Source organism: Sceloporus occidentalis, unplaced genomic scaffold, assembly GCF_023333645.1.
Source record: "Sceloporus occidentalis isolate IW3139 unplaced genomic scaffold, rSceOcc1.0.p SCAF_7, whole genome shotgun sequence".
NCBI lineage: Eukaryota > Metazoa > Chordata > Lepidosauria > Squamata > Phrynosomatidae > Sceloporus > Sceloporus occidentalis.
Genome location: NW_028316987.1, coordinates 72,399,400 through 72,418,033, shown reverse-complemented (window position 1 = coordinate 72,418,033; position 18,634 = coordinate 72,399,400). Strand labels below are relative to the sequence as shown.

Here is an 18,634-nt window from a genome sequence, read left to right as displayed (position 1 = left end):
ATTGGGTTTTAAATACCAAAGCCTTCACTTTCATTACATTCCTTCTAAGATTTTGGTTTCTAACTGAATGATGACTGGTGAAGGCTTTCAGTATCCAAATACTGCATTTACCTACCTGGAGCCCAGTTTAGGTATCTCAAAGGATGGTCACCAGTCCATTCCCAGCCACTATCAAAATCCAGATTGTTAAGGCCTATCCAGTAGTCGATGTTATCCGTACTTGTTAATCCTATCAAAGGAAAAGAAAATTGCTCACATTTTACATAGCTAGGGTTTTTGCAGTTGTGAAGCTTATAGTAGAATTATTTCATTTTGTAATGAAGAGAGAGGGCTATGGAGTATCATGTCACAAGCCTGTGTGGAAGTAAAAGAACCATATTCTCATATTTTTCTAGATCATAGAAGAGGTAGCTGCTGCACAGCAATGAATTGGGGATGTAGTTCTTCACTATTTTTTTCCTTGACATTAGCAATGAGTAATTTCAGTAATTTTCTTCCATCTTTGAGAAAGTCTTTGAAAACCATGTAGTTGGATGCCATGACTCCGCTGGATGCCATGACTCCGCCCCCTCATACCATGATGCCGTGCACCATTCTAGATGGCATGCTGCATCATGGCACAACACTGGTGCTGCTTCTAGATGATGCAGTACCAAAAGGGCATCACAAAGCTACGTGATGGTGACAGTAACGCCCTTTAGAGGGTGCGAAAAGGAGCTGCATTTTGCGGCTCCTTTTTCTCCCTCTGGAGGCCGGATCAGGGCCGTGGCATGCGGTGGCCTAGGCCCCGATCCGGCTAGTAAAGGGGCTGCTGCATGACCCTTACTCTACTTTAAAAGTCCCACATAGTTGTTTTATGCAGAAATCAGCATAACGTGTTCTGCAAAGGAAACAGTTTTTTCTGTGTGTAAAATAATATTTCAACATAGAAATATTAATTCCTGTGCAAAAAAAACCCTCCTGTTTTCTGTGCTGAAAATGATATCATTAAGGAATTATTCTGTATGAAATTTATACATGGTTAATTTGTGTAAAAACAGTATTTTCTGGGCAGAAAGTAACATCTCTGCAGAAATGTTGTGCAAAGCCACTGTTGAGATTTTTTCATATAGCAAGTCCCAAATTAAAAAGATTTTCATCAGTCCAGGATTCTTGTCATCACAGTTCCTCAACACTCAAAACACCTGTTGTTCTACCATTTTTGAATATTTTTTCCATCTTTACTAGGATTCACTCTGCTAATGTCTCATTTGTTCCAACTAGGAAATTAATTATCGCCCACTGAGCCCTAAAAAACCGTTAGGCCTAGAAATCAGGCACTTTACCACTTTCTCCCCTTTTGCTAGAAACTACTAGCAGTGTAGAGAAAATCCATAAAAGTCATGGTTTGAATAGCCCACCTTTGGCTCCTTTCCCAGACATTTGTCCCATGGAATCCAAAATCCACAAAAGAGCAATATCTTTCTTGGCCAACCAAAATGCAGATTTTCCTAAGGAATCCATCATCAGCTAAGTTGTCAAGAGGGATGTCATAAACCTTCACTGCCAATTCTTTAGTGGGGTCACACAGCAGCAGCAGGGTTCATGATACACAATTGTCCAATGGAGATGATAAGAAGTGTGAATGCTTCAAGATGCTCCCAGGATAAGTGGTTATTGAAAACACAATGCCTTGAGGCATTAGAGAGCATTTTTGAGGGAGAGGCTTGGGACTGTGGGAAACTTAGGGGAGGTGCTGCTTGCCTCACTGTCCCTTGGAAGCTTGGTCATAGGCTGGGCAAAGGGTCCAGACTCCCATCAACATCCCAAGACCGAGAACACCATCTATATCATAACCATTTCCACTCTGTGTCTCTGCTTATGGGATTCTCATCTCCCACAGAAGGAAGGGGGGAATATCTGCACAGTCAGAGTTGGGAAAATTTCAAGTTAAAACCCTCAATGACTTCCCACTAGCCACTGAATCTTGGGAAGCAGAACATTAGTGGGTAGTGACAGTAGAAGTCAGGAGACCACTCTCCTACTCAAGAGCAAGAGACTGGATTGAACTAACAGGGGCTTGCATGGCTCACCTCTCTATATTAAAAGAAAGAAAGAACAAAAAAGAAAACAAAGTGAAATCAAACAAAAAAATTCTCCTAATGAAATTAATCTACAAACACTTCTTGTAGGATGCTTGTAACTTTTGTGTCTAGAGTCAAAAGGAAATTAATCAGATGAAACTCCACCACTGTGGAGAAGCAAGACTCATCAGCTTCCTGTTTTTACTTGTCTGATATGTTTTTAGTCTACAGCATTTTATTGTTTTAAATCATTTTAACTTTTTAATATTGGTTTTATTCATAGACGGTCTTGAGATTGCATGAGATGGGGCAGTACATTTTATTAAATATTTCTATAAAGACCAGGCTTTGGGAGAAAGGCAGGATCTAAATAAAGGGACTGACCAATTGACTGATAACTAGTAATTCAGCATTTCTGTTTATCATACATTTGATATATATAAGGACTGTATAAGGACTTGTCAGAAAATGTAGCCATTTCACTTGCAATGGATAATCCACATTTAGAAGGATTCATAGTTTAATTATTCTAGTAGAGAAATGATATTCTTTATATTGTGTTCTTCATAATACTACAACACCTGAGACAGGATTTATAAATGTGAAAAATGCCTTGAGAAAGTTATCATATTTTAAGTTATGTTGAGTAAGATACCTGTCAAGTATGTTTGTTCATGTAGTTCAGTGATGCTCAGTAATTCTGCATTTTGTTGCTCGCAGCTTTGTCTTGCTTGATGCCATGAGAGAGCTGAATAAGAGTTGAACTCATAGAGATCTCCTGTCCATTGGTTTTTCACCCAGAAGAATTCATTGTCATCTGAAAGTGTTATAAACATTGTAAACACTAACGTAAAATCAGCTAATCGCTAGTTGTGAAATCAAATCCAGAAGTGAAACGTTTCTTCTGAAGAAATTCAAAACACAGAAGTCTGTGCCTTCTTCACACAAATGGGCTCTGCCCACACAACTGAAGGTCAATGAGGTAAAACAGTTGCCCTCACCCACCTCTAACATCCATGCCTTCACCTTCAGAAAAAAAACCTAGGCACATAGACCATCATAGTGGTTAATATCTTCTTACCCCTGAGGCTAAGACTTGGCTATTTTTTCTGCTTTATTTTGCTTTTTTTAAAAATATTTTTATTCTTGTGACGTTTTCCTGAAAAGTGGGATATAAATCCTGACCAAGGAAACAAGGAAGGTCAATCTAAAACTTGTTTGGGTGCTCAGATAGCCCCGTAGCAGAGCAAATGACTGCAGAGAGAGGTCTTCTCACATAACCTTGCCTATGATGTCATATATAATGTTGTTCCCATTAGGAATTTGCATTTATGTCTGTAGCAGGGAAGTTTACTTTCATGTAGAATTCGACCAAGCACTCTATTTTGTTACAAGGCAACATCATATGTATGGCATTAAGGCAGGGCTCCATGGCCCTGCATAAGTGTTTAATTTAGTTGGGATTTGAAAGTCTGACCTGTTAGGCCAAGATGTTCTGCTGCCTGAGAGGAACTCCTTTCTTCTACTCTTCAGTTGCCTTCTCAGGCAGCATCTGCATTGCAGAAATAATGCAGTTTATTTCTTTAACTGCCATAGCTCAATGTGATGGAATTCTGGGATGTGTAGTTTTGTGACCTATTATGAAGTGCAGATGAGGCTTCAGTTGCCACAGTATTCAGACATCTCTCTAGTCACCATGACAGCCAGGCAAAGATTGTCTTTCACTCATTGTCTTTCACTTTTAGCTCTCCACTCCTTCCTTTGCGGGAATGTCTGTTGCCAATTACAGAGTTTCTAGATATTGTAACAAAGCCCAAGATTTTTGTAGCAAAGCCCAAGATTTATAAATATGCATATTTATTCAAAATATGTCCCACTATATTCAATGGAGATTACTCCTAAGTCATTGTTCACAGGATCAATATTTAACATATACAGGGAATCATGAGCATCAATACAATACATTTAATATTGTATAATATACTATATTTGATTGTAAAATTAACCCAGTATCAGACTACTGTAAAGCAAACTTGAGAACATTTATGATAGCTGAGAATTTAGCCTCCATGATGCAGGGGTTCAGGAGGTCAGATAATGCTATATACTGTTTTCTTATGCCTTATACTGTTTTCTTATGCTTTATGAGGCATCCTACATGCATTTCAACTGTGTCTGCCATAGACTGGACTGGACTCCTGGTGTGAGAGGTTGCACCATTATAAATGTGTGCTGATGCCTGCAATGTAACTCAGATTCCATAAATATACACCTTTATCCAGTTTTGGCAAAAGTATCTTTATGACTGGCTTTGCTGTTAGTAGCATTATAATGTTAATATATACATATCTAATATAATCCAATTTTGTGGATATCCCAATCCACAAAAGAGGAGACACAAAAGATTGCAGTAACTATAGGACCATAGCATTAATCTCTTACGCAGGCAAAATTATGCTAAAAATGGTCCAAAACGGACTCCAACCATACATGAAGGGAGAAATCCCAGAAGAGTCACTAGGAACCACATTGCAAACATACAGTGGCTAATGAAATACACTAAGGAATTCCAGGGGGGAAATAACCATGTGCTTTATAAACTATAGCAAAGTTATGGATAGCTCTAAAGGCCATGGGACTGCTACTACATCTGATAGTTCTGATGAGAAACCTGTACTTAGGACAAGAGGTTACAGTTATAATAGAATTGGGAGAAAGCAAATGGCTCCTAATTGGCAAGAGGGTCAGCTAAGGTTGCACTCTATCACCCTATTTTTTCAACTTGCATGCAAAAAAATATATTAAGAAAAGCTGGTTTAGAGGAAAGATGAGTAAAGACAGGATGAAGGAACATCAACCATCTATTTTAGGATATGCAGATTATGCCATATTACTAGCAGAAAAACATAAAGGAAACAAAAATAATGACCACAGAAGAAATACATAAATTCAACCTAAATAAGGAGGAAATCGGAATAGTTAAAGAGTTCCCATACCTAGGATCAAACATTGATCAGAATGATGACTACAGTCAAGAAATGGGAAGGAGACTAGGAATGGGAAGGGCAGCTATGAAAGAGCTAGACAAGATCCTAAAGGGCAAAGACATATTACTGAGCATCATAGTTAAATTGTCCAAGCCATTGCATCCCCCATCACCATGAGAGCTGGGCAGTAAGGAAAGCAGACATAAAGGAAATCAACTCATTTGAGATGTGTTACTGGAGAAGAGTGCTGAGGATACTGTGGACAGAAATAAGACAAACAAATCAATCCTGGAACAGAACAAGCCTGCAATCTCCTTGGAAGCTATAATGATCAAGCTGAGGCTGTCGTACTTTGGCCACATCATGGGAAGGCATGACTCGCTAGAAAAGACAACAATACTAGAAAACATAGAGGGTAGTAGAAAGAGAGGAAGACCACAGGCCAGATGGCTAGACTCAGTCAGGGAGACCACAGGAATGAATTTGCAGGATGTAAGCAGAGGAATGGAGGACAGCAGGGCTTGGAGGTGTCTCATCTACAGGTGTCACCATGAGTCAGGGTTGACTTGAGACAGCATCACCACATATTTTTACATATGAATACTACAAAAGCTTAATATTAATTTTATACTATGTGTGTCTATGTGTGGGTATGTATCTATCTGTAAGCAGCAAGTACAGGCTTAAACATCACCTTCCAAAGAGTTTACCTTTCACTGGACAATAGCCTTGTAGAGAGTCTTTATCTACATCTTCAGTTGTTCCACACCAGAGTTGTGCATTTTCATCATCATCTGTTATGCACTTAGCATGCCATGTGTTCTTATACTTGAATGGGAATACACAGGGGCTTCCAAAGGAATTGCCATCTAAGGTAAACAGAGCTAAAAAAATAAAAATAAACACTGCATATTAGTCTAGAAAACATTTGGAAAGGTAAGAAGAGGATTAAATAAAGCACAGACAAAGCCTTCAGTCCAAAACTCTCTACATGTGACTGGAGAAAGTGTGTTTCATGAGCCTCCATGTTCATATCAATGGATAAAGAGAACAGTTTTGAGCATTCATTTATTTGAACGGAGTGAAGTGAAGGCCTTTTAGTGCATATTACTTGTACTGGAGATTTGGTGCCACTAAGGAAATTGCTGGTAGAGAGAAGTAGCCAGAAAACTACTGATGAAGCCAAATAGTTCCTTATTGTAGAAGAACGACACTACACCTGGATGGGTGTATGTAGCATGCATGTTCTCCCAATTTCTGTGCACTGACTCTACTGGTCCATACTTCTGATGGTCCAGCAAGGTGCTGGCATCCTGTTTTGTGAATTCATACCATTAAGTAGAAAAATCCAATCCATTCAATTACATATAGGTGAGTTCCTATCAAACTGTTTTCTGGCTGGAATTATTCATAGTTTGGTGAAGAATCCCTCTGTTTTCTAGAAGTTGGTGGACTATGGTCATCATTGCCTATGGAAATCATCTCACACACCCCACACATACACATGGGGTTATTTATACACTCTAATGTAGTTTATGAGTTCCCTCCTGGGACCAGAGTAAATGTTGGAAGGATGTTCTTTACCCAGAACCATAACAGGGAAGAAACAGTTAAATATCTCCTTCTCACACATAGATAAGAATCAAGCATTGCATGCCACTTCTCAGCTTTGGGATTTTAATGGGTGCTACTGGAAGCATCATGTTTAATTTAGACCTTAAATGCAGGTGGTACAACATAGCTGAAGCAAACAAGCTATTTAACCTACGGAGCAGCATTGAGTCTCTGAAATTTACCTTCATATCCCTTGGAACACAGGCTGTCTTTTGTTCCAAAGATTGTCCAGGTACTCTTTGTGGTGGATGTTTTAGATAGTATAACATTCTCCTTTTGTCCACTTGCAGGTTGTAAAAACAGCTTTTCCTTCCCAAGTTGCAGAAAGGTCTCATTTCTGCAGGACCATTTCTGAAGCTCGCTGGTCTTGTTACAGGGAGACAATGTGAGTGAAACCAGGTTGGTTTTTGAAGGTGCTGCTACACACAGCTTTGTTGCCATGTTTAATATCAGGTCTTCAGAAGCCCACTTGAAATTTTGCCACTCGTTATTCTTATTGCAGCTCTCCAGAGTGATGGAATGAGATTTCTGAGCCTCCATACAAAGACTGAGGTATCCATTATATATCAGAAAAGTGTCAGGCTCTGTAAAATTGAGAGAGGAAAATAACAACAAAATAAGTTTTCAGAAGACCTGTCAAAAGTTTGACCTCTATGAAGGAATAAAGGCATTCTTTTTTGCAACAATGTCACCAAAGATAATGTGAAAATAGTCGGTTCAGATTATGGACTATTTTAGTTACAATGCTGAAAGTGGTGAAGAAAACCTTACCTGATACCTGAAAAGCTGGCTGAATGAGAAACAAAAAACTGAAGAGCAAAATGGTAGACATTGGAAACAACCAAATGTTCCACAAAACTCCTTTGAAAACCAATACATATAAGTTAGTTGCTTTTTAAGAACTCTTTTGTAAACAAGTCAGGTTGAACAATATTTGTGAATTATGTGCAAATATATATATGCTGAACTTAATCCCCTCCCATACTGCTGTCCCTTTTTCCCAAGGGCAGGGTACTAGGTTTTGGGGGTTTCTTCTGGTTTATCGTTTACTTCTAAAGTGCCATGTACAGTGATGGTGCAATATTAACAGATGATGGTGCTGGTGATAAGGAATGTGTGTGTCACTCAACATTTTACTAAACTTAGTCATTTTCTCTGGAACATGCTTGAGCAATGTAGATTGATCAACAATTTAACTCAATTGACTTATCCTGTCAGAATTCAGCTGAATTCATCAACTTCACATCCAATCAGATCACATTAAATACTGTGAAAGGTTTGGTTCTTGTCTGGATAGTCACTTAGGCATCCTCCAAAAGGAGAAAATAAAATGTGCAAATGTGCATGAAGCCTACTTGTGCTTTTATGCCTAAACAAATTATTATCCCCAGATAGTCCAACTGCATCACTGGAACTGGCTTATCAACTTCCCATTCATTGGAATTAATAATTGGAGGTAAGGTGCTGCAGACACAGATTTAGAAATAATTGTTATCATTTTAAAAAGAAATATGTTATGCCTCACATACAGTCCTATAAAGGACTGTAGCCAAGTGATTTCTGTACCTCCCTGCTCATTCTGCTGTCCATTTACGAATGGCTGACAAGCAAATTCAGGTTCCTGCTGCTCTCCTTTCTTAATGTATCTTATTTATGTAAAACAGACTTTGACTGGGAAACCCTTTTAACCCAAGATGCCCTCAAATAAACAGTTCACCATAGAGAAGGACGGGACATATGCTCCCTCCCCTTATTGATAACTACGCTGCTGTCATGCCTTGATAAAGCTCCAAACCAGTCCATAGTTGTTGTTTGGGTTCTGGCACAGAGCTAAATAATGGTGTTATCTCTGTGGCTATTCAGTGAGGTACTTACTGAGGAGATGAATACTGATGTATTCTAGTTACTGGGGGTGAGACGAAGCTTATTATGTTATGCTGGGGGTGGCAATTGATCCATGAAGTCTACTCCACCTAGTTTGCTATTGTAGGAGCTTATCAATTGGTTTATTAATTTGGTTTACCTCACCCAGTTTAAATTTCAATTTGGACTACATCCTGATCTTATCAGTAGGTTTTTGCCACCGAGTTTGCCACCTGAATACAGTGCAGGCGCATCCCCGCTTCCAGGAGTGCTCCAGCATCCATTTTCTTAAGCCAGAAAACGTCTGGATCTGAGAAGAGCTGCGTGACCAGGCTGTATTTGGGCAACAAATTTGGTGGCAAAAACCTTCTGATAAGATCAGGATGCAGCCTGAATTGAAATTTAAACTGGGAGAGGTAAGCTGAACTAATAAACCAAGCAATAAGCTTAGTATTCATGTCCTGTTTGTGAACTTCCCACATGGGAAGGGGTATCTTCTGTGGAAACAGCATTTGCCTCTAGATGGGCTTTTGCTCAATCCAATGACTCTTATTTTGGGGACATAGACCCAAATCAACAGTCAAGGCCTTATGCTTCATTGTCCTCACAAAATAGCTCAGTGAATTGATCTGAAACTTTGCAGCACATAAAGGGCTGGCTTGTGGATTCAGAAGCAAACAACATCACCTCATGTGCCATTGCATGTAATGGTATCCCAGTTTAATCCCAGTGCATTAAAACAAAACAAAAATAGAATGTAAAATAGAAAATTGGCAGAGGGAAAGGATACAATGGTTATCCCAAGCACCATTCTCCCACCACTCAAGTAGCTTTTTTTCATCCAAAGCAGAAATTAATTTTGTTATGCTCCAGAGGTTGTTAGAGTTCAGCCTCCATTAATTCTAGTCACCATGGGTAATGACTAGGGATTATATGAACCAGAGTACATCTGCAGCTCTACAGGCTTCCCAGCCCTGTTGTAGGGAAATGTAAACACATTAGGAAGAAGAAACATTCATGTGAAGACCCACAGTGTATAGAAAGAGGAAGTGATTGTTTGGAGAATGGGAGAATGGTGATGGAGTGCTGCAGAAACATAGTCTGTGAATAATGCTAGGTCAAAATAGGTTCATGCAATAAATACTGAGGACTTTATCACATGGGAAAAAGCAGAGGTTTAAACTAACATTATCCTGTGAAAATTGTGCAATCATGCTGAGGATTTTCACATGACATCGCGATTAAAGAGGACTTATCCCAGCAATGATTTGTTGCTGGTTATTATCTGGTTATTGTTGGGGAAAGTCCTCTTAAATTGTAACGTGTGTGAAAATCTTCAGCATGGTCGCGTAATTTTCATGGGATAATGTTAGTTTAAACCCCTGCTTTTCTCTCCATTTCCCCCTGTGTGATAAAGTCCTGAGAGTTTTTCCAAAGAAATGCATTGACACTGCTTATAAGGACCACATGATGTAGTATGACATGGTGTATGTAACACATGCTATGACCATCACCCCTAGAAATATAGCAGATATATATAACCCCATATATATATCAGGGTTTATGTACTGAAGTCCACTGACACCATCCTAGGAATATGGTGAGAATGGCCAAGAACTATGGGCCAATGCAGACCCAACGTTACAATGTGCAAATTGGCCATCACCACAGGAACTGACAAATTAACACTATTCATGTAATAAATTCTACCATGATAGCTAAGGTCTGAATAGGTTGTAAACTGACAATAACAATCATCTGCAAAGGATGGGGGAAGTTATGTGAGTGAATGCAGGGCATTAATAGGGACACCCTGCAGACTTCAAACCACCAAAAAAGGCCAACAGAGAAGTGGTATTTAACTGACAAGGCAAGTAAAATGATAATGGAGTAATAGTAGGATAATAAATGATAATAAATGATGGAGTGATTTCTCATGACATGCACCAACATGCACATTAGAAGATGTGTGTTTAAAGTTGTCAGGCAGTGAACTATTAACCTGACATTCCCCTTGCTGCTTTACCTGGCAAAAGATGCCATAGTTGTCAAAGATATACTGATAACAGGACTGAGATAGGAAGGGAATGTCACTGTTAAAATAATTTGTCGGCATGTGTGTATGTATGTGAGGGAAGAACATGGAACAAGAGATGCAAGTGGAACACTTCTAAAAGAAGTGAAATTAGGCAAAAGTCTAGAAGCGTAGGACAAAGGCAAGTGCCAAAGCCAAAGACTTTGCCCAAATATTACATTAAGAAAGTGTATTATTGTCTAGGCAAACCTCCTGTAGAAGATGTCCTGGTGTTCTGTGGCCTGTTAATTCCTAAGACCTGTGGCTGTAATATTGTACTCCATTGATATATCTGAAAAAATAAAGAGAAATGAACAAAATCTGATGGTAAAATAGATCAGTTAGTTCTAAAGGTGCGACTAGGTGCTTCCCCACTTGCACTCCACTTGCCTTTTTATTCTGACACAGATTAACTCTTTACATCTCAAAGGCAGTTACTCTATACCACACCCAATTGGTGTGATGGTGTTGGCTTTGTGTTCAAGCCAGAGAGTCTAAGACTGAATATGAAATTCAGCTGTACCACAACTGAAGTAAATCAAAAATGAAGCAGGAAAGTAGGAGGAGGAGAGAGAAACAGGAATATTCTGAAAATTGAAAAAGTGGGGTGTCTGAAGATTAACTGGAATCTTTCCTGCTAAATCTGTACAATTGGAGGATATGATATTCATGTATGAGCCATCAGCTGACAGTTTCCAGGAAAGAAAGAAACAGTTCTAATTAATGAACACAAATACCATAATGATCCTTAGCATGTTGTATGTTGTGGGGGAGGGTGTTGCTGGTTCCCCACATCAACCCTGATTTAGGAGACTGGGTTAGATGGTCACCAAAGTTCCCTCCAATTCTATGTAGAATTGCAACCTTAGATGAATATAATCTGGAGTGAGGATAGCCATCTGTTGTTGTGTGCCTTCAAGTAGTTTCCAACTTATGTTGATGCTAAAGTGAACTTATTGCATATTTTTGTTGACACATTTTTTTTAGTGGGGGGTTGCCATTGTCTTCCTCAGAGGAAGAGATAATGTGACTTGCTATTATGCCAGTGGGTTTCCTTGGGCAAACATAGATTCACATCCTGACCTCCCAAGTGCAACACTAAAACCACACTCCCTTTCATCCTATCTATACACAAGAAATGAATGAATGAATGAATGAGTCTTTATTTATATACCGCCGTTCCTTCGATCACGGCAGTTTACAGAATAATAAAATACAAGTTACATTAGCAAAAGTCCCCCATATTAAACAGTACAATACATCAATTAAAATGCATCATTCAATCATTAAAACCAGTTAAAAAACAATCAGACAATTTAATCAATACAATACACACAATACACAGGAGAAAAATAGTGATTAGGACATGTGGGGGAAAGCTTGGCGGAAGAGGTAAGTCTTGAGATTTTTCTTAAAAGACTCGAGGGAGGGGGCCGAGCGGAGCTCGTCAGGGAGAGAGTTCCAAGTCCGCGGGGCCGAAACAGAAAAAGCCCTATGCGCAGACGCTGTATATTTCACCTTAGGAACTCTCAAAAGTTGTCTCCCACCCGACCTGAGAGTGCGGGGTGGATTATATGGGGAGAGGCGGTCCTCCAAGTACTCTGGGCCCAAGCCATTTAGGGCTTTATAGGTAACAACCAACACCTTGTATTGTGCCCGGAAGCGGATTGGCAGCCAATGCAGATCTTTCAATATAGGTGTTATGTGGCTGGCCCTGGAGCTGCTTTTAAATTAAATTAAAAATTAAATTAAATATTAAAGCTGTTTTTTTTCTTGTTTTTGTTTTAGTAGAATAAGATGAAGGAAAAGGCATAAAGAGCTTGAAGGCTTGAAAACATATCACTATTTCACAAGGCTTGACCCTTATTGATCCTATAGAAAGGAGCTGTTCTTTCAAGGAGCTCAAGGTAGTGTATCGAATTTCTCTGATTTTTAAAATCAATTTGCATAGTGGCTGATACTGAACTGAGACATAAATAGTTCAAAAATGAGAGAGAGGAGGAAGTAATATTTCCTAAAAGTTACTTTAAGGGCCATTGTGGAGGAGGGAAGTTGGCCTTTTATCTATTTTAAAAAGGAACGGGGGTGGAATTAATAAGTCAAATTGTCTCTAATGTATTACCATCACTACTCCCAAAACAGCACCAAAGTTAATTGTATCACTAAAATGTTACACTAATGACTAATGGTAAATGCAGCATTCAATGCAGTCTAAGCAGCATTTCCAAGCTATAACCAGGGCTTTGAGAATGACAGCCATTCCACTACATTGCTTCTGTGTATGTTGTGTTCCTTTCAACTTATGGCAACCCTAAGGCGAATCTATCACAGTTTTCTTGGTATGGATTTGTTCAGAGAAGATTTGTGATTGCCTCCCCCTGAGGCTGAGAGTATGTGACTTGCCAAAGATCACCCATTAGGCTTCATGGCTGAGCTGGGAATTGAACCCTACCTCCACTTAAAGATGTTGCATTGCCAATATCACTTACAGATACTACATTATTGAAAGAAAGGAGCTGTGTACAGATTTCATGGAATATGAAGGTTTTGTGAAGGGTACAGAACAAATGGAAATGACATCACAAAGGTTTTCTAGGAAACAATTGCAGAGACAGCAAGGGGGGAAAGGTGGAGTCTTTTAAACTTTTATAGGCAGTGGAGCTGGAGGAATCAAAGTCATAGGAAGATCAATCCCTGAGAACAAAGGAGCCAATTTTGTTAAGCCAAATAACTTTCTTTAGAATTTGTCTGCACTTAACATTACTGCACTGAGGACTATCAGCCAATGATACTTATCCTTATTCCCTTTTCACATTTCTTGTGAACTAACATTTAATTCACATTTCTCCTTTTTTGTTACTCAACTGCTGCAATTTTCATGGTAGGGAATTAGCTCACACAGACCAGAATACAGATACTTCCTGTTCTGCTTGAAGGAAATGATAGAAGATCATGGAGCTAAATGTCTCATTTTATTACGGGACATCTCAGTTGTGTTGTAGTTCATGTTTTTAAACACAGTAACAAAAGTAGACCACTTCTCTGCTTAATATATTTTGGTTTTACATTTATGGCCACTGAAAATAACACAAGTACAGTGGGCCCTTCCTGTCTGGAGGAAGGGATTTGTTCACCACACACATGTGAGAAATCAAACTCACATCAATCAGTGGGTGGCAATGAATGTGTGCCTGCATCAGCATGCCCATGAGCATGCATCACCATTGGCTAACATTGGATGAGTTGATCAATGAGACCTCCAGTCCACAAATGGCTAGCTCACTGATAGAGTGGGTTCACTGTAAACTGAATTTGTTTTTATAGGATTTTCATTTTCAGATTGTAGCCAGGTGGTTTGTGCTTGAAATTTGGATCATGTGTGGTATGCACACACAATCTAACACAATGGATTTGAGAGGTGCCACATGAACCTGTATTTAATCAATGAAGTGGAGCTTTTTTAAATAACGGCCAGCAACACAATTATGTTTCATTATAAGATCTGGAATATCTGACTAATGTACACACAAAAGTACATACCAACACTGATAAATGTGCACTTGTTTGTAAACATGAATTTGGTACCATGCCACAAGTGAAGTTAGCTTCAATGTGTTTTTGTTTGCTTGCTTTTGTTTTTTAGCATTTACCAACAAATGCTGTAGATCTCATTTTTCTAAGCCTGGGCCACCATGAGAAAATTACAGGTTCTTGTAAACCTGTTGTTGGTGTCTCCATTAATTGCTATCATCAAGTCAATTTCAAGTAATGTTGACCTCACAAATGAGAGACCTCAAGGCACCCTGTTATCAACAGCCTGCTTAGGGCCATGGCTTTCTTGATCTAACCTATCCACCTGTAATAGACCTGTAAATTCCTATCACCTTCTACTTTCAAGCTTTATTGTCGTTTCTAATGAGTGTTGTGAACTCATGCTATGTCCGGAGTACAACAGGCTCAGTTTGGTCATCTTGGCTTCTAGGAAGAGTTCAGGCTTGATTTGTTGTTGGGCTCTTTATTTGTAATTTTGGAAGACCACGGTATCCCCAGAGCTCTCCTCCAGCACCACATTTCAAATGGGTTGATTCTTGTCAGGTTTCTTCAACCATACACAGACAATAGCTTTCTGTCCAACTTTCACAACCATACACAGGAAATAGGAATATCATGGCATGAACAATTCTGTCTTTAATATTCAGTGATAAGTATGGCAATGACAGTGGTAAACCTGGTAAACATATATGTATACCACAAAGTAGTTTAAGAGCTAGTTTCTTCAGTAAGAACACAGAATGTATTTTCCATTTTCTTTTTATCTACTGTCCCTTGAGAAAAGAAGCAGTAGTAATATTTCTCTGTTATTCATTGCTGCCATCAACCTGCTGCATCTTGTGAATAGCCATTGCTGTGCATCCGTTGTTTGCTACACGTAACTGTACAGCTAAATTCATAAAGCTTATCCACATTTGACAACCTCATGATGTAACAGTATACATATAAAGTCACTCAGATCTGCTCCGACTTGGGTGCAGTAGTTGATACAATGCCAGTGGATATAACCTTGGCATGTGTCTGTCCGGCATTGATGGATACTTTTCAACATTTTCTTAGAAAACAGCTACTTTAAAATCAGTGTATGCAGAACTAGGAATGTAGATTCACTGTGCAGAGAAATTAAGAAGAAATCTGGACACTTAGTCCCTGTTTAGCTAGAAATCTGATGCATCATCTTGTATGTTGAAATAGCCAGTTCTATCTGATTACACTGTCAGTTGTTTAGATATGGAAGCATCTTTAGATTTAGAAGTTGAATGTGCCAATTCTTATACATTTCTGCAAAATGAGAAAGTTTCAAAGCTGAGACCTTCTTTTCCTTTACCAGGATGCCATTGAGGCATTCATAATCCCACTGAGGTATTCATATAGTCCACACAAGTAGGTCTGACATTGCTGTTAACAATAAAATATCCATTCATATCTTGTACTTTGTGAAAATACTGTGATGACTAAGGCATACTGTCTGTGAAATGAACTGTAAGAGAGTTTCCATTTTTTCAGGAAGGGCAAACTTGTGGTTTATTGCATTAGTCCTTACTTGTCCTTCTTGTTCATACTAACCTACAATTTTGGAGGGAGAAATAAGTTCACCTTCAGATCCATCCATGTTACTCCTATAATGTTTTCCAAATCATCTGTGTTTTTCTGAATTAAGAGATTGTATATACTCTTACACTTTGAAAATTACAATTATATGTAATTTTTCTCTTAGGTTTCACTAACAGTGTGATCAACTGCATAAAGGAGCATCTTAGTTCTACAATTATGGTCATTTTTTGATAAATATATTTTGCTGTATTTAATTCAGTAACACAGCTTTGGTTGTGTGGGAATGCGGCATGTTATTTTTTCTTTAGTTTGCATTTTGATTGGCTTTTCTTCTGCAAACATCTCTTCATCTTGTTGAAATTATCCTCCTGGTTCTTGAGATCTTGCCATTTTTTTTCACCAGAGAATCAACAAGGGAAAGCTGGAAGTACATCACAATCTGATTTCTGGCAAACAATCACACAATTTTCAGCCCAAGAATCTCTTCAATAAAGACTTAGGCAAAGCACAAAGCAAAAATAAATTTGGTTTAGAATGTCAGTAGAATCTGAAATTCTTGCAGAATGTGGTTCATTACTAATTATATTCAGAAGCAATATAGAGTTAAAAGAAGTATTGATTTAAAGGAAGTGTTGATTTCACTATTAAACATAAAGCAATTGGACATGCCCAGCTTATCGTCACAAGCTTTAAAATTTAATAATTGCATTCCCTGTGAAACATGGAATCACATAGGAAAAACAAGTAAACCAAGGAACAGCCATAACACAATAATGGGTTAGGGGTGATAGAGTGGGGCAACAGTGCTGCCACCATGAGAGAGAGGAGAGTCACAGGATGTTGGTTGTGTCTCAACTGTCCCCCAGTTCTAATAGTCTGGATGGCCTTGGCAACAGTTCAATACCAGTTTGGAAATGGAAAATAACAATGGGAGTGGGGCCAAGTGAGCCACCTGGTTTACTAGGAAGCTGGCGGTAATGAAACAAATGGGACAGAGACTGGAGCATCGGTGCCAGAAAACTTAAAATCAACAAGACTGAACAGTCAACAGACTATTGGAAAGCCCTATCCAAGTATACTTATGTATCACCAATGCATCTTGCACAGTGGCATCCAGTAGAGCTATTTCAAGTAGTCAGGGGGCTCCTGTGTTTTGTCCTAAAAGAAGAGAATGCAGACCCTTTGACAAAAAGAGGGGAAGGGGGTGGACACAGAATAAGCTGAGTATATTTCTAATTAGACTGAGTGTATCTTATATGTTAAGACCGTGGTGGCAAAGCCATTTTGGATACAAGAGATGGGAGGGCAGGGGAAGAGGAGGAACAGGTTGTGAAGAATTCTTTGTGAAGAATTTGCTAGACATTTTTTTCAGACAAAATCATTTGGAGGATCTCTGACTGGAGTGCTGCAACTAATACAAGCCCTGTTACTGGATATGTTTCCATTTGTGCGGTCTGAGGATATGAACAGGTTCCTTGGAAAGGTAAGAACCACCACATAGTTCTTACCTTTCCAATGATTCTGTTCCCAGAGTGCACAAATGAGTATTAGAACTGTGCCACATGAGAACTGTGCTTTCCAGGTAGGATGGGGACTATCTGACTAGATAAGGGGAGTAGTAAATCCCTCACTTTCTCAAGGCAGATTTCTAGCCTGTCTTAAGGCTATGGTGAGGCCATTGCTGATGGCAGCGGCAGGAGGGGACATTTCTAAACTCCATAATACTAGCAAATTACTACCCAGCCTCCAATATCTCTTTCTTGGGCAAAGTTCTAAAGTGCATGGTGGCTTGCCAGCTCCAGGGGTTCATGGTGGTGGCAAATTATCTAGATGCATTTCACTGTGGCTTCAGGCCAGGCTACAGGATCAGGACAGCTTTGGTTACCATATTGAATGAGGACAATGGAAGTGTGCCCTTGTTTCTGTTGGACATCCCAGGAGCTTTTGCTATAGTGAACCATGTTAGTCTTATGGTCTGCCTCTTTAAGATGGGCTTTGGAGATGTTGTTTTGTAGTTACAATAACTCTTGGAAAGGCAAACTCAAAATATGATGATGTGGGGTCCTATCTTCAGTTCTATTTAATATATACCTGAAAATGCTGGGAGAGGTTGTCTGCAGCCTGGGAGCCAGGTGTCATCATTATGGGGGTGGCACCCAACTCACTCCCTCTTTTCCATCTCAATCCAAGGAAGCTGCTTCAGTGCTAATCTACTGTCAGTAATGAGCTGGATGAGGATGGTGCTTAGCCATCACCTATAATTACTATATCCAGTTCTGGACACCACAAATTGATGTGTCAATACCAATATCAATTGAGGTGTCAAGGAAAGGTAGCAGAGGTGAACAAAGGTATGGAAACAAAGCTCTACTTATGGTGAACAATTTAGGGAGCTGCGTTTATCTCAAAGAGATAACTGAGAGGTGGTATGATAGCTGTCTTTACATATTTGAAAGGAGATCATGTAGAAGATGGAGTTGTTTTCTGCTGCTCCATATACCATAACTCCTAACCAATGGATTCAAACTACAAGAGATTCCACCTACCATTAACAAGGACTTATTTTCCATTAGAGTTTTTGACGATGGAATAGATTGCCTTGGATGGAAGTGGACTCTCTGTTGGCAATTTTTAAACAGAAGTTGGTGGCTATCTTTCAGGAGTGCTTCAGCTATCTATTCCAGCATGGCAACGGGGTAGGATTCTATTATTCTGTGATGGATTAGAGGGGGTATAGAATCCTAAACTCAAAGCAAATGTTGGTTCACCCTTTCAAAAAGAAAGATCACATTGGCTGCATCCAAACTGCAGCAATGATCCAGTTTGACACCTCTTTAACTGCCCTGGGGTTAAATTGAAATTCTTGTCTTAAAGCTGAAGATTCACAAAAAATTAGGATTAAATATGTAAAAGATATCTCCTTTTAT

At 39.1% G+C, this 18,634-nt stretch overlaps 1 protein-coding gene across 1 annotated transcript in view; it reads right to left on the bottom strand.

The window, feature by feature from the left end:
* Positions 1-7,496, bottom strand: part of LOC149309944 (macrophage mannose receptor 1-like) — a 54,655-nt gene extending 47,159 nt beyond the window's left edge. The window contains exons 1-5 of the mRNA XM_089531424.1: positions 7,436-7,496; positions 6,847-7,248; positions 5,755-5,934; positions 2,719-2,877; positions 116-229 (exon numbers count right to left, since the gene is read on the bottom strand). Coding sequence (XP_089387550.1) covers positions 116-229; positions 2,719-2,877; positions 5,755-5,934; positions 6,847-7,248; positions 7,436-7,496 — 916 coding nt within the window. The remainder of the gene's footprint in view (positions 1-115; positions 230-2,718; positions 2,878-5,754; positions 5,935-6,846; positions 7,249-7,435) is intronic.
* Positions 7,497-18,634: the final 11,138 nt, after the last annotated feature.